Genomic DNA, 15,654 nt, shown 5'->3' with positions numbered 1-15,654 from the left:
AAAATAAGACATGAAAATAGACCTAGAATTAAGAAATACTTGTAAAAGAAAAGAAAACTTCGCTCAAACAAAACGCCATTGATGAAGCTCAACTTAGTTTACTGCGCTATTAAGCGACGACGCGCTTGCAGACAAATTCAATTGGCAGGTGCCTCTTTCGCAGCCCGAAAGTGTTCACTCTTCTAGGCATCAATTCATTTACGCCGCCATTGAAGCAAAAATTTTATGTTGAGATTGCACAGGAACCTAAGGAGACAACAATTTAAATTTAGTTGGACAAATTTAAAACAAAATGAAATGATATCGCCTAAGTGCTTCTTCATAAAACACAATAAGAAATAATCGCCCAACGATAGAACATGCAAGTGTCCGCCTTACAAAATGATTCTTTAGTGTTGCGCTGAATGTTGTCACATAGGTGAGTTCCAAACTCGAACGAGCCAATACGTTTATGAGATGCGTCCTAGTGGCGTTATCACAAAATATGATAGATCGTCGCTTGGTGCACGACGCTCTCCCACGCGGGATCGTGATTAATTATAATTCGAATTTTATTCAAAGTGAACACCGGACAAACTATGATACTAATCAATAAACGGTTCCATACCGACGACGGTACAGACATGATACCACAATTTACTGTTGTCGATAGCGCAGATGAAGACGTCAAAGCTAAGAGAATAACACGCTTTGATAGAAAGCTCCAGAACAATAGTAGCAACATTTTCATTGTGATACGAATCCCTTATAACAATAGCATAATGCAGACAGACCTATCTCCATCTACTAACATGTTACACATTCGCGGCCCTTAAGACATTAAGCTTTCGAAACCGGCAGTGAATTATAGATATTACACCGATATATAGTGAACATTTAGACAATCGTTACCAAATACCAATCCTTAATAAGTATTTTCATGGTTAGGAAAGGCCAGCAATTATCTGTGTTAGCAAATAGATACAAATTATTATCTGAATACAAAAACAAAAAAATAACATTAAATTGAGGAAGCTGACCTTAGTTTTCTTGCTTAGCTAACAGTCTCATTATTCTATGAGGTTCACGATGTTGAGCCGTGTGACAGTAATCATGTCCTTATAACAGCATAAATCATAGAGACGGGCACACAAGCGCCACAAAGATAGAAACGACACGCATCCTCGTCTCACAGCATAATAAATAACATACAGTTCCTTTCAAAGAGCGACCGAGGAGCAATAAGTCGCAGACGGGTCAAAGGTGAAGTGAATAAAAAACGGCCGACAATTAAATGGCGTTCTTGAAGGTTAATGAGCACAATAAATATGTTGTCGGCACCGCAGCTGCGGACAAACAAATGCATAGCCGTCACACGTGAGGAGGGTTTAGTTAGACGTTCACGCCAGGGCTGACTAGCGACTTTATTGTGAACCAAAGACAATCTTGTCGTAATAATATGATACAAAATGTGAAAGGTATATTTGATAATTGCATAGATGATATTTTTATTATAATTACGATAAAGCATATTTATTATAAAGTATATTTAAACTACTCCTAAAACTTTAAAAGCTCTAAATCAAGGAAAGAGTCTAATTCCCAAAATAAAGAAAAGAAAAAGGAGAAGAGGAAAGATCACAAAATATTATCGTGGTATGTAGCCGTTGAAATCAAGGAAAGAGATTGTGATGTAAGTTTAAATTTTAAAATATTACACTTTTCTTTCTGTGTTTCTCAGGGTAATGTTTTTTAACCAGAGGATTTAACTAAAGATCGAAATAAAGCTAACCTCCATACAAAAATAAAAACAATATCATGACAGCCTTACTTTAGTTTATGCGTTCAAACATGCCTTCAGGTAATGTTAGACGCTGACATACTCAGACCCTAATTGAGCATCAATGACATAAAGAATCATCACGTCAAGGACGTTCTCGCCACTAGTATTAAATTGATGTTTAATATGATAGTACACTCCAATACCAACAAAAGTTTAATTTAATGGATACAAGGTATTATGAATATGAATATATGTTTATGGTGCGTTGTAAAAAAACGTTTCATTGTCACTTTGGTATTCGTTAAGTAGGTAATTTATTACAACCTGGACAAAGGTATAAACGGATATAAACCACCAATTTGTATGACAGCAAATGTCAAATAAAAAAAATCAATGTCGTCTTCTTCAGAGGTCGTTACTAGGTTTTACTTATTCGATGATTGTCATCGTTTCGATCATGATACACGTGGGAACTTCATACAAAGTTTGCACTAAACAAATCAAATAACTAACGATGAATGTAAATGTTTTCAGATCGCCTTGTGCTGGGCAATTCATTCGAATCTTCAACACTATTTTTATGTTTTTTATAGAGGATTCTTCTTCTTGATTCACACGCTTAGGTTTCAAGTTGCTTCCATTTGACACACCGATCACACGCAACTTTAAGTGAAAGATACAAGCAACATCTCTACGAACGCTACGTATTCCTTATTCCACCTTCCACACCCCTGTCATTGACACTAGCTTTTAACTGGCTCAAAGCTTATAGAATATGCATGTATACTGCAAACCTTCCTTTTGAATCATATTATCTATTGCTGAAAACTGCATTAAAATTCATCTTGCAGGTTAAAAGATATATAAATGTACAAACAGCGGGAGCTACTTTGTTTAATCCTATGTAAACACATGTAAAGGTCATACTAACAATATATCAAAAAATAACAAGTTAAATGGTTTTGTGGTTTGTACAACAAGTGTTCATGATCTTGATATTACGATGTCTTCCCATAAAAACTGTAACCGCCCCCAGCAAGCGTTCACCGAGTTTACACGTGACTGCGCTAGACGGAGTCCTGCATTTGATTTATAATGAGAAGGGGACAGAAACACTGCGGGTGTAAACTCATTTGGCAAATAATGTCTTAGGGCAATCTTAACCAATTTAAAAGACCTCTGACTTGCATTTGGGTAGATCAGCTCGAGATTCAACAAAATCATTCTAAAGGTCAGGTGATTCAAGCAATATTGGTCGAAGTAAGAATCACAGCGGGTAGCATTCACCACTGGCGCCTGTGTTGGCTACGGCGAACCTGCGTGAGCAAGGCCTATTATCACCAGACACTTTTACACATTTTTTTGCTGTAACCACTATAGAAAGAACGTGAATACACTTGTTAAGTATACCGCAGACAACTTAATACGTAATTCTGAATATTAAAACGTTTCTTTTATGTATTTGATAAAGAGCTCACAATTTAAAAAATTACCTAAAATACATCATGCGCATTGTGAACGAAAATATCCATAAGGCAATCTTAAAGAATAATGGGAAGCCGGCATTGATAATTTAATTAGCATGTGCGTTGCATCGAGTGTCTTTAAATAGAGGAAAAATGCTTTACCATGACCATCATTACATCTTTGTGGTGTTTCACAATGTTAAGCTAAATACGTACCTAGTGTGAAATAGGCATGGCTTACGAGCGTGCAAAGTTCAATGGTCTGAACATCACTAGTAACACTTTGATTTTAAAGGTTATTGTCGCTTTTCTCAACAGCAACATGAGTTGTTGGGAACACACAAAATCAATAGGGACGTATTAACTCGAACCGGAAGGTAGAGAGACGTGGGTGTTCCTAACCAGTACTTTTTCTGTGCACTAACAATTGGCGGCGTATTTGGTAATTGACAGAATGTTGATAGATCCACGCGTAAACGACTGGTTATGGCCCTTGCACAAAACGATCTTTTGTTTTAATGTATTACTATAAGTAGATATAGATGTAAAAATCTGGTGTCACGGTGTTCCTTTGAAACGAAATGATCCATTTTTATGATTTTTTTATTTAAATTTTGTATGTAGGTATGCCAATATATTATTTCAAATCAAAATTTGCAAATAAAATATTTGCAAATCGTTAACACAGGCGAAACTACATAGTCTCCAGCACCGACGCAATGTTCGGTGAGTGTGCTCAGGAACTTCACAATATATTTCCTCCTTCCCCGTTCTACCACAGAACAGCGAGGCACCGTGAGCAGTGGCATCCTTATGTGGTTGATATTCCATCAACACGCACGAAACGTTTTTTATCTACGTTTCTGATACGTGCCGCTAATGTGGAACGCCCTCCCGGCAACTGTGTTTCCTGCCACGTATAATTTGAGTACCTTCAAGGCTAGAGTGAATAGGCTTTTTCTAGGCAAGCGTGCTCCAACCTAGACCTCATCATTGCTTTATAACGGGCATGACTGTCGTCAAGCGTTGGCCTATCGTTAATAAAAATACAAGACCTATTTTAGGTATAACTGACAGTCCTCTCTGCAGAGCATGCATGGAGACGGAAGAAACACCGACACACGTAGTGCTCCAATGCAAGGGAGTAGCAGAACAACGCACAGCACACCTTGGCTCCTCAGCAACACTCCATGAAGCACTGGCGACCTGGGCGGCCTGCTAAGCTTCTGGAGTGAGCTCGGCTGGCTGGAGTGATCCAGTGTCGGATCAGGAAACGGGCATGATTGTCGTCAAGGGCTGGCCTATCGTTAATAAAAAAAAAATTACCGCTATGTTACTAAGGTATCCGAATCCAAAATTCATTTTTCGACTTTTTTTTCACAAAGAAATTTTGTCTGTTTATATTTTAGTCTGGAATTAAAAAAATAATCCACTGGTAAGTGCAGCTGTCCCTATGTTACCAAATTAAAATATCGGATTTAATATGACGCTGCTTTTCCACGGGCCCCACGCGCCTGCAATTACGCCTGCAGCCCTATAGACCAGATCACAGCATGGCAGTAGTGAATCCGGGCTCTGGCACAAAAAGCTCTATTTCTACTAAATGGTTATTCAACAGTTTTTATAAAGGTTTGGCAGAATCTTACTGTGCTGGCACATGTGAACATAGGTAAAGTAAAATATTCGCGCTATGTAACAAACCGGACACGTGAGAAAATAAAGAAACTTTTCCACTGCTTCCTTTTGAATGTAGCGAAACCCGTCTGTCGAGCTTATTTTTCGCGCCTACATGATGAGTGACTGTTTGTTTTAAGTGTTTATTCATCCCACGAAAAGCTCGCGCCTGGATTATACTTCTGTGCAATTATCACAACGGATGAAAATCTTTGTTACACAGCTACGCATTTAAAAGCACTTTATACGAGTATATCAGAAACAAACTAATATTACTTTTATTTAATAAGATACCGTTTGTTTTCCCGTGATAAAAGTCTTTCTCATCACAGTTAGGATGTGTATCGATGAAAAATCCTTTTTTTTACGCGGGACCTTGTGCTTTTTTTGGGGGGTAATCCTTTATCCATTTCCATAATTCGTGGAATACATGTTACAAATTTCGTCGATATCGGTGCAGTGGCCATGCCAATCATACTAACAAAAATAAACTTATAAACAAACACACTTTGCATTTAAAATATTAGTATGGATTAGTATCAACCGTTTACAAAAATTAAAGATTTGTAGCGGACCTCTCCCCAGTAATGCCGCTAAACTCGTTATACGTTATACAAAGTGGTTCAATGGTAGGCGATAAAAAGAACAAACTTGAATCCCCGGCACGTGGTCCCAATTGAGGAGTCCTTGTTTATAGAGACGCCCAGGACCACACAGTAGGATCATCTGGCTATCACCCCGCCTCACCTGTAATCACGCCATCATTACCTCTAATGACGTGTTAACGTTTCTTTATGGGAATGCCAAACATGACGTTCACATTTCGGTCATTTACATTTGTTTATCCACTATCTTCGGATTGTTTGCTTTCGTCTTCTAAAACAGAGGGCGGCGTTTCGGCTAGCCACCGGCGCTGGCTCTTAAGTGCAACTTCGTATTGTTTGGACTATGTTTTTGGGTTTCTGGTTACTTGAATTTTAACATTGATATGCATTTTTTAAATATCTAAACGATCACAATACTATATAATCCATGTGTTTTGTTCCTCTGCTGGGTTACTTGGTAGAGAACGATTTTTAGCTATAAGGCGGTCTTAATTGTACCTGTGTGTTATATATGTTATAATTTCGTTGTATTTAGTGAACAAGGAAGTTTTTTTCACGAAACGTTAAAAAAGTAAATTCACATATATTTATTATGTATCATCGCGAGCAAAAAAACCATCAATTTAAAAACCACAAATAACCTGCTAGCAGTACAAAAGCGTAACGAATTTCAATCAACTTAGTCGCCAGACAATTGATAAAATTGATTCCGCTCAAAGAATTTGCTCTTCAACAGTATGTCATTGTAGGGACTGTTTAAAACAATCAAGAAATTACCACATTGATTGAAGAGCAAAAAAGGGAGTAACTCATGTATAAATACTAATAAAGCTCTCGCGTCCCATATTTTAATTCTTGGTGGTCCCACAAAAGTAACAGACGTGACGATACAATAGAAAGAGGACGCCATTCGGTCTATTGTTACAAATAGTGCCAATAATATTTCGTAGAGTAATTGGTTAGCGCGTGCAACCAACGAGCATAACTGATTGAACGCCGCATAAACCACCCACGCGATGCGCCTGTCATTTGCACTGTTAGGGATATCTCTTATAAAAGAGGATGATATCTTTGATGCTGGCCCTTGATTACAATCTTGGGTTACGATATTACATTACATTGTTATTTATATGCAAATTTTACAATTCAACTTAGAAACCTAATAATACAGATCAGCCATTTTTAAACCCTGACATTATCAGAAATATTTGACCTCCATCATGAAGTTAATAAATCAATTTATAAAACTATGTCAATAATAATGGAGAACATGTATTCAACTCGGTCCGTAATTCAATAGTAAGACTCAATAAATTTTAATAAGAGTAATTGGACGATGACAGAAAGTTCTAACAATCCCAATAACAATAATGTAAATCATTTAATTATTATTGGTGGTTAATTTCCAAGTAACATAGGATTTGCTGAATAGACAAATAAATATATATAGTTACAATAATGTTAATTAATAAGAATAGTATGAAATAACGGTTCTTATACTTTGACAAAATATGAAACAAGCTGCAATATATAAATATTCTTTCTGTCACTACTTTTAATTTCCCAATCGACTATATATCACGGTGCAAATTGGCAATCAACTGGGATTGATTAGGCAGACTCGATCCAACGAGCAGTTGTCACGGCTGGAGTCCTTTAGATGCAATCTGAGCCTGGGTGACCATCGAGGTAGGCGCCAAATGGTTGGAATTATTAATTGTGGAGCCTTATAATCATATATTCATTTGCCACTGGCGGTTAAAGTCATCCCTACTTAAGACTGACTAATAATTATTATTAAAACCGCCAAACTAAATTGGCTCATATCCCTTAAATCAACGATGATATCATTGCAGTATGTCTAAAGGAGTAGAATATTTTCGTATTTATCACATCAACAATACTCGATGATCACTATCAAATTGAAAGTTGACGCAATCAATGATTCCGGTCTTCAACACGTCCGATTGTTGTTTAAGTAACAAATTATCACACCAAAAATGCATAAGCCATAAAAACAATGATTTTTCACAAAAGCTATTAAGATCAAAGTGCTCGCTAAATGGACATACAGTTAACACTGGCCACCTTTTTAGACGACAATAAATACGATGCTAATATTTAAATAGTGAACTTGATTGCAGCACATAACTACTAACCAGCAATCATCACGTTCGAAAATTACTTATTTTCAAATAATAGAATTCGAGATATATAAACTACAAATGAAAAATATAACTTTTTTTTTATTTCACTTCTTTACTCATTTCAACTCCATATCTGTAACATTTATTAAAGAAACGATTTTTTTATTATATTCCAATACTATCACACAATATTTTTATAAAAATCAAAATATTATTTTAGGTCAAACAAAAAAAAGCCATAGAGATTGCTAGTTTGATTGACCGTATAAGAAATCAAACCCTGCAAAAATGTAACAATGCAGGAGATCGAGTGAGGCGCAAAGCTACCGTGCTACATCCTGAGGTTCTAACAAAGACCTCAGTATTGAAGTATTAGAAAGTTTCTTTGCCAAGGATACTTTTTGTCAGTCTTTATTTACTTCAGACAGCGGGACATCTGGCGAACAAATGAAATGATTTACTACGACGCCTCGAATAATATAAATGTTTTTACGCTACTGTTGCGAACTAAACTATACCTAATATATTAAAGAATTCATTAAACAGTTCAAAACACAAAAATATATCGAGGGACCTGGACCGAACAATGATCAATCTGTCGTTGGAAAGACAGTGAGTTCGGTGTCTACGTCATTACTAACGCTTGATGAGTTTGTTTATTAATCACGGGTCCCTTTACACCCTGTTGAATATTCATATTGACTCAAAAGAGTACTAATGCGACCCTTAAAACCTATAAGATGGAATGAATGAAGTACTTTTTACTTTCGGGTTTTTATGATCATGTAACGTTATAATATAGCGATAAAAGATAAGTACGTACTTATAGGACTATCGTTGTTGGATACGGAGCCTTCGCTGTTGACCTAATAGTCAGAGCACATGATACTGGACGAACATTACTTGCTAGCCAGTGTTCCCAGGCTTGTCATGCAGTTTAATGACTTTTTTATTTGGTTTAACGGTCGGAGAAAGGGAACACCGATATCTTAGTCAGATTTCCACCGCCGATAGAACAAAAGTGGTCTATAATCCATTTAATAAAATAGAGTAACTGTTTTGGCTCATATAAACACCAAAAAAGTAGAGTAATTTTGAGATATAATCTACCTAGCTAGGAGGCACGTATCTCAGCTTTAGAATCTTAAGCATTTAGAATTGGAGGCACTATATGGCGTTTTTCCAAAATTTTATTATTCAGAATAATAACGAGTATCATAAATTAGCGATTAAGGAGAACGAAGCATAAGTTTGACGCTTTTAAAATTCTCAAATTATTCCTCTTTCATATTTTTGTAAAAAAAAAAGACATAATCTACAATTAAACCTTGTGTATTATTTTATATCACGTTCGAAGGACCACACCGTTTATGAAGAGGATATTGTTGCTGGATATTGATTTCAGCTGTGTCTATAGCAATCGATGGTGTAAAATTCCAAATTATAACTTACGATTTTTACTACTTAACTGACATGCATCGACAGTTTGACACTACGAGTTTAACGATTAAGAATCTAAGATCTTTTCACTCTGAATTATTGACGCGGTCAATATTAATAGACAATGCATTTTTTCTCATTTCTCATAGAATTATTTAAAATTGCTGGCTTAACGCTAGAGTTATTTCTGCCAGTCAACCTACGTTATATATATCTTTATAGCTAATAATCAATATAATTTTAATGTCTGTAATAATAGTAATATAATCCCTTCAGATATAACTTAGGAAGTTAAAAAACCTAAAAGACAAATAGGCCTAAAGAAAAATCGGCCTGTTGTGTCCCCAACTTACTCTTGAACGGGTTAAAAGTTAAAACAAATAAAAACTGAGAGGACAATAAGAAATAAGCGAGCTTTATAACTTTATAAGGCGTCTTCGTGTGCGTGCATAATGAGACCAGCAGATCAATGTCGTTGTACCAATTGCGGCCGGCGTTAGAGTGTCGTATCGTAAAGTACAATGCAAAAGAAAATATTATTATTGTCGTATATCAAAGGCATATTTAGCTGATTGACGCAAAGTGTCTGGCCTGGCTTGGTGTCTGCGCGATCGCTTTAGCTGATGAAAGTCAAAACACTCGTAAAAAATATTTATCGAGTGTGGTGCTTTGGCAGCGTAAATTAATTTTTTATCTCGCTCATAAAGCGCGCCTGTTACCACCTTAAAGTTATTGAACATTATATCAGCTGTATTAAGGAGGGTCGCCCACTTAACGTTGTGATAACAAATTGTTTTTTTTGTACGTGGCGACGAAGGGATAGAACGGAGATCGAGTAGCATTGTCCTGTGCTACTACTACCAACGACTGCGATTACCAATCCGTCGGTCAAGCGTGGTGATTATAAGCAACGCCTTCCTTTGGGAGAGGCCCTTAGTCCAAAAGTAAACTGTTATAGGGTATCGATGATAATAATTATATTTTATTTATTGTTAACGTTATAGATATGCTGAGTGCGAGATTTTTCATCTATTCGGTAGCTTGGGTGTAAAATTTTGGGTATTCTTTAATTTTTTAACTTTCCGAAAAGCCGACAGTCCCGGCCATTATTACTAGAGTACAAGGTAGACTAGCAAAAGAAAAATTTCTTCACGGCCTAATTAAGTAACCAATCGACTTGATTCTTGCTTAGTTGAGTTAGTCGAAAGGACGCAGAGTAACATCGGATGCTTTTATCCCTGCAGGAAAATAAACTGTTCCCACGGGATTTGTAATAAAAACCGTATTAAACGCGAACGAAGAACCCACGCAGAAGCTAGCAGTGATAACAATTAAATGCATTGTAATGTAAAAAAAATTAAACATTAAATTACAAAGGTTGGAGACTATATAATCAACATAATAAGCCTATTTATCTTCTACTGCTGGGCAAAGACCTCCTCTGTCATGTATTATGAAGCTTTCAGAGCATTGACCCACCAAGCTGCAACAATACGGGTATGCGGGTTTTTTTAACTATGAAAACCTAAATCGACGGCTAAACGCACCGCAAATTTTCTAACTCTTAGCGGGTACTGAAATATTTTTTAGAAAAAACTCAATATAAATCCGTGACCCCGCCCGGGAATCAATCGCAGGACCTTGTGATCCATATTTGAACGTGCTAACCACGAGACCAATGAGCCAGTTCGAGAAAGGCGACTATAATTTTTGACGAAATAAACTTATTGCTTTATACATTTTCTCAGGCAAATCGAAACCATTCATATCTATTTCAAATAATCCAAAAATAAAGAAATTCATTTCGAAATTACAAGAAACCTAATCTGGTAATAAATAACAATAAAAAAAACACATGCATAGCTGAGTTATATCAAATTACACCTACCGATTGCCATTACGGTAATATCCCTTTATAATTCAAACTAAACAAAACATCAAAATTTATGATCGGATCCCGTTGAATAAAGGAGCGGAATCAAAGCGCCACGGATACCAAATAAAGGTCTATTTCATTCGAAAAAAAATTCTAAAGATGTAGCGATAAAGAAACCAGTATTCATAGAGCACAGTATGAGGCACCCGCTTTATCAAACACTAGATTAGCCCTTTTTGAGTCGGTATCGTAGCTTTATGAGGCCCAAATATTTTGACACGCATCTGAGCAAATAGAGAATAGATTTGGTAACGGGATTAAGCTCAAACTTGAATCTTCTTTAATCTACTAGTCTCTAGGCGCGCACCCATGTGAAGTTTATCTGCTTATCTTACGGGATAAAACCCAGATTACCGATCTTATCAATATCTCAATTTGACGGAGGCATTTCAATCATCATAATCATCAACCCACCAATCTGAAATGTCCCAGCGTGGTGGACTACGGTCTTAACCCCGTTCTCATTGTGGGAGGAGACCCGTGCTCGGTATTGGGCCGGTAATGGGTCGATGAATCATCAACCCATTATCGGCATACTTTAAGCCACGGATCTCCTTTCAGTATGAGAAGGGCTTTAGGCGAGTACACCATAGTGCCAAGTGCGAGTTAGTAAACTTCACACTGCTTTTGAGAACATAATGGAGTACTCTGAGGCGTGCAGGATTCCTTACGATATATCACCGTTAAAGCAAGTGATATTTAATTGTATTAATTATAAACGCATGTAACTCTAAAAAGCTAGAGGTGCGTGCTGGGGATCGAACTGGGTTCCCCCGAAAGAGAACCGGAGCCCTAACCACTATGCTATCACCGCTTCAAACTGCTATCTTACGAAATAAAAAGGAACTAAAATCTCAAATATTTGCCCAGATTACCAGCCTTATCAACAATTCAATTTGACGGTGGCATTTGAATACTGAAATCTAAGCCTTTTAATCTGTATTATAATTGTCCCACATGCTCCGTTGTGTTGCTGGGGTGACATCAAAGGGTAAACCGCATTCTCGCATTCCACATATTATCTCTATAGTGAATATGAAACCCGCTTTTGGCAAGTTTTTTTTTCTTGTCGACGTGAATAGAACGCCTCGTCTCTAGTGGTTAGCATACGGCTACGGATTATGAGGTCCCGGATCCTATTCCAGTGCTGGGGCAAAAATTATAAGGTCTCGCTGAGCGCAGTGAAGTCACAGGTTCGCGACGAAAAGTTGCCATACCGGGAAGGAAGAAGTACCGTCCTATTGGAAAGGAGTCAATTTGGCAAGTGGTCGTATTGGGCGATGGTCATTACGAATATCCCTACTAATATAATAAATGTGAATGTAAGTTTGTTTGTTACGCTTTCATGCAAAAACTACTAAACCGATCATCAGGAAACTTTGTACACATATTCCTGAAGGTATTAGAATTAATATAGGATGCTTTTTATCCCGAAATTAAGCTCAGTTCTCTTGGGAGAGGGGACGAAAGTGTTTGAAGATTTTACACCAGGCTTAGATATCCTAAATACATAGAGTGCTGCCACATTTATGAAGCACATGTCTTTCGAAAAACAAAAAACAAAAGCGGATGAAGTTATTTTGTTAAGTTCTGAAATTATACATTGGTTTTTGTCAATCAATCAAATCATGCACCTCTAACATTTAATAATAGGGCCAATATTAAATAAATATATAAATAAAATATACTACGACAATACACATACCTGGCGGTAGCCCCAAAGTAAGCGTAGCTTGTGTTATGGGTACTAAGATGACTGATGAATATTTTTATGAATAATATACATATAAACACCCAGACACTGACAAACATTCATGCTCATCACACAAGCATTTTCCAGTTGTGGGAATCGAACCCACGGCCCTGGACTCAGAAAGCAGGGTTGCTGCAAACTGCGCCAATCGGCCGTCAATATTAAAAGTAGTATGACCCACACAACAACTTAGGTATCGCTATTCAATAACTAACGTAACTAAATAACCAATTGAACTAAATTGTGAAGGTAGATAATATTCTTACTTCCTTTTTTTTATTTTCTCCTAATCTTAACTACTCGTTGGTGGTTTAGCCTGTTCGATTACATAACACAAGGTCTTGGGTTTGATTCCCATGATTGAATCAAAAATTTTAGTTGCCTATGCTCTAGAATCCACACTCACAAGCCACGACCGAAGCCTCTCCAGACATCAATAGGCTGAGTATCAATATGAAAGTTGTCCGTGGAAAACTAATAGTATGGTGAGCTTTTGTGGAAAAGCTATGATATGCATGCGATGTATCGCCAGCGAGACGGAACCACAATCCGACCCAGAAATGTAGGGGCTTGACGACCGGCATTCACCAGCCGACGTGTCTGCTGTTATGAGGCACTAGATTGCGCAAGGAATGTGAAGCGATACGGAAAGGCTTGAACAGACTCTATGGGCATATTTTTAGATTATTAGTTGATCGAACATTGAAAACAATGTGTCATGTAGCATGAGTATATTACCTAAGCAGATTCTGAGGACCAACGCAGACCACACGTAATTCACACGTAAAAACATCCACAGGTAAAAATTCAGACGCAATGGCAGCTACACTGCCGCTACAGCGCCGTAAAGTTGACAAAATACTTATAGTGCTAGGAGAGCAAACGCCAAAAATTAACGCGGTGCGGCTTCGCAACACGTGAATAAAAACCCACTACGTCCCGAAGGATACAAGTGCGCCCTGCGTACGCGACTACTGCGTCGCAGGAGTGGCATACGAGCTTTACCTCATTAGTGCGTTAGGACGTCGCAACTTCAAAGCTTTTTCATATATTATTATAAATGGCGTTTGGCGGTTGGCTTTGCTACAATAAAACTAAGCGCAATAATGAGACATAGATGTATATTTCTATATACGAGTAGAACGCCGCAGCGGCCCCAACAAGTCATGTGGAACTGCCGTAAGTTCGATATTACAACCTGGCTAGTGACACCTAAGGATGCAATTGCTCTGCAAAAACAATTATCACCTCTTAGCGAAGACACGAAACTGTGATATGGTCAAGTGAACGCACAAGCTTTACAGTTAAGCAAACAAGTAAGTAGGTAGGAACATGTTATGGTGCGTACTCGGCGTGCCAATAATGCGTTTCATTGTCGGCTTGCCTTTGCTAATACAGGTGCAAATGCTTCTAATTCAGGCAACGACTCATCCCATTAACTAGATGATGATAAATTCTTGTTTTCACACAAAGTTTTCACTTGGCGTTATTTCGCAATTTCAATTTTCGACGAAATCAATAAATGAAAAAAATTAACTGATCAAAATGATCATATCGATATTATTAACGCAAAAGTATATTTGTAGGTTTATCCTGTTTGACAACAATGGACGGACGGAGCCGCTTCTTTACTGATAAAACACTGCCACGCGCACAAAGCTAGTTATTTATAAATCAGCTGCTATAAATGAAAGATATCGTTAGACCAAATAATTTAGATGTGAAACTAAACCAAACTAATTTACTTAAATTGTAACGAGTAGCGCCATCTAGTTTCGTGCGGAGAAACAACGTTTAGTAAATAAACATCTGAAATAATGCGACGCATTGACTACAGATGGTGTTTTTACCAAAAGATTTTAATAAACTCCAGTCTAATTCTTTTGTATAGTGGTTAGCATGTTCCAAGGATCACATGTTTCTGAATCTTTTAGATGATGGTTAGAAAAACTATCAAACATTTTTTTAACCAGCCCAGTTATTTAAGTATCAGTTAATCTATGCTTAACATTGAAACTTGAGAACCTCATAGCTGAATGTTGATTTACTTTATTCATAAGTAATTTAACAGTATTCACTTCAAAGTAAAATGGACTTTCAACATTAGATAGATTTTAATTATGAAAGACAGAGTAATGGAATTAAGAGACATGTTATGGAAAAACTATTTTTTTCTAAGATATGAGGGTTTTTGGAATCAAAATTTCACTTGTTGCAACAGTGAAGGAAAACGTCATGAGGAAAACTGCATGCCTGAGAGTTCTTCATAAATTCTTAAAGGAGTGTTAAGTCCACCAATCCACACTGCCTTCTCATTGTTTCCGAGTCCAAGGCAGTGGGTTTGATTCCCACATCTGGAAAATGTTTGTGTGATAAACATTAATGTTCTTCAATGTATGGGTGTTTATATGTATAAAGTATTTAGGTATATTTTTCAGTCATCTTAGTACCCATAACACAAGCAACGCTAACTCTAGGGCTAGATGGTGATGTGTGTATTGTTTGGGATGTGATTGTGATGTGTGGGAGGAGACCTGTGCCCTGTCGTGGGCAGGTAATGGGTTGATATTTTGTTAACGAAACACAGTGCTTCTATGATGTAACTATGTTGCAAATGCTGCAGACAAGTATAACTAACTATGCTCCTTGGACACAAGGGTGTCATTGGAGTTTAAACTTCACAAATTTGTATTCCGGTAGGTATAGATTTTAAAAGGGAACTTACCCTTCTTAGAGGAACCTTAAAACAAATTATCCTTGTCCCTTCTATAACATTGCCGCATGCTTTATATGGAATCCACCTAGAAATATAAGACAAATGTAGAAAACTTATTGGTAAACAAAAGGTAGGTACCATGTAGGTTAGAAATT

General features: G+C 37.1%; 1 protein-coding gene across 1 annotated transcript in view; it reads right to left on the bottom strand.

Annotated features, from left to right (window-relative positions):
* Positions 1–15,654, bottom strand: part of LOC120630086 (RNA/RNP complex-1-interacting phosphatase homolog) — a 52,078-nt gene that overhangs the window by 36,195 nt on the left and 229 nt on the right. Inside the window, exon 2 of the mRNA XM_039899230.1 lies at positions 15,509–15,584. Coding sequence (XP_039755164.1) covers positions 15,509–15,584 — 76 coding nt within the window. The remainder of the gene's footprint in view (positions 1–15,508; positions 15,585–15,654) is intronic.

This window comes from Pararge aegeria, chromosome 15 (genome assembly GCF_905163445.1).
Source record: "Pararge aegeria chromosome 15, ilParAegt1.1, whole genome shotgun sequence".
In the NCBI taxonomy this organism is placed as follows: domain Eukaryota; kingdom Metazoa; phylum Arthropoda; class Insecta; order Lepidoptera; family Nymphalidae; genus Pararge; species Pararge aegeria.
The sequence above is the reverse complement of the archived record's forward strand: the minus strand, read 5'-3'. Positions and strand labels throughout refer to the sequence as shown.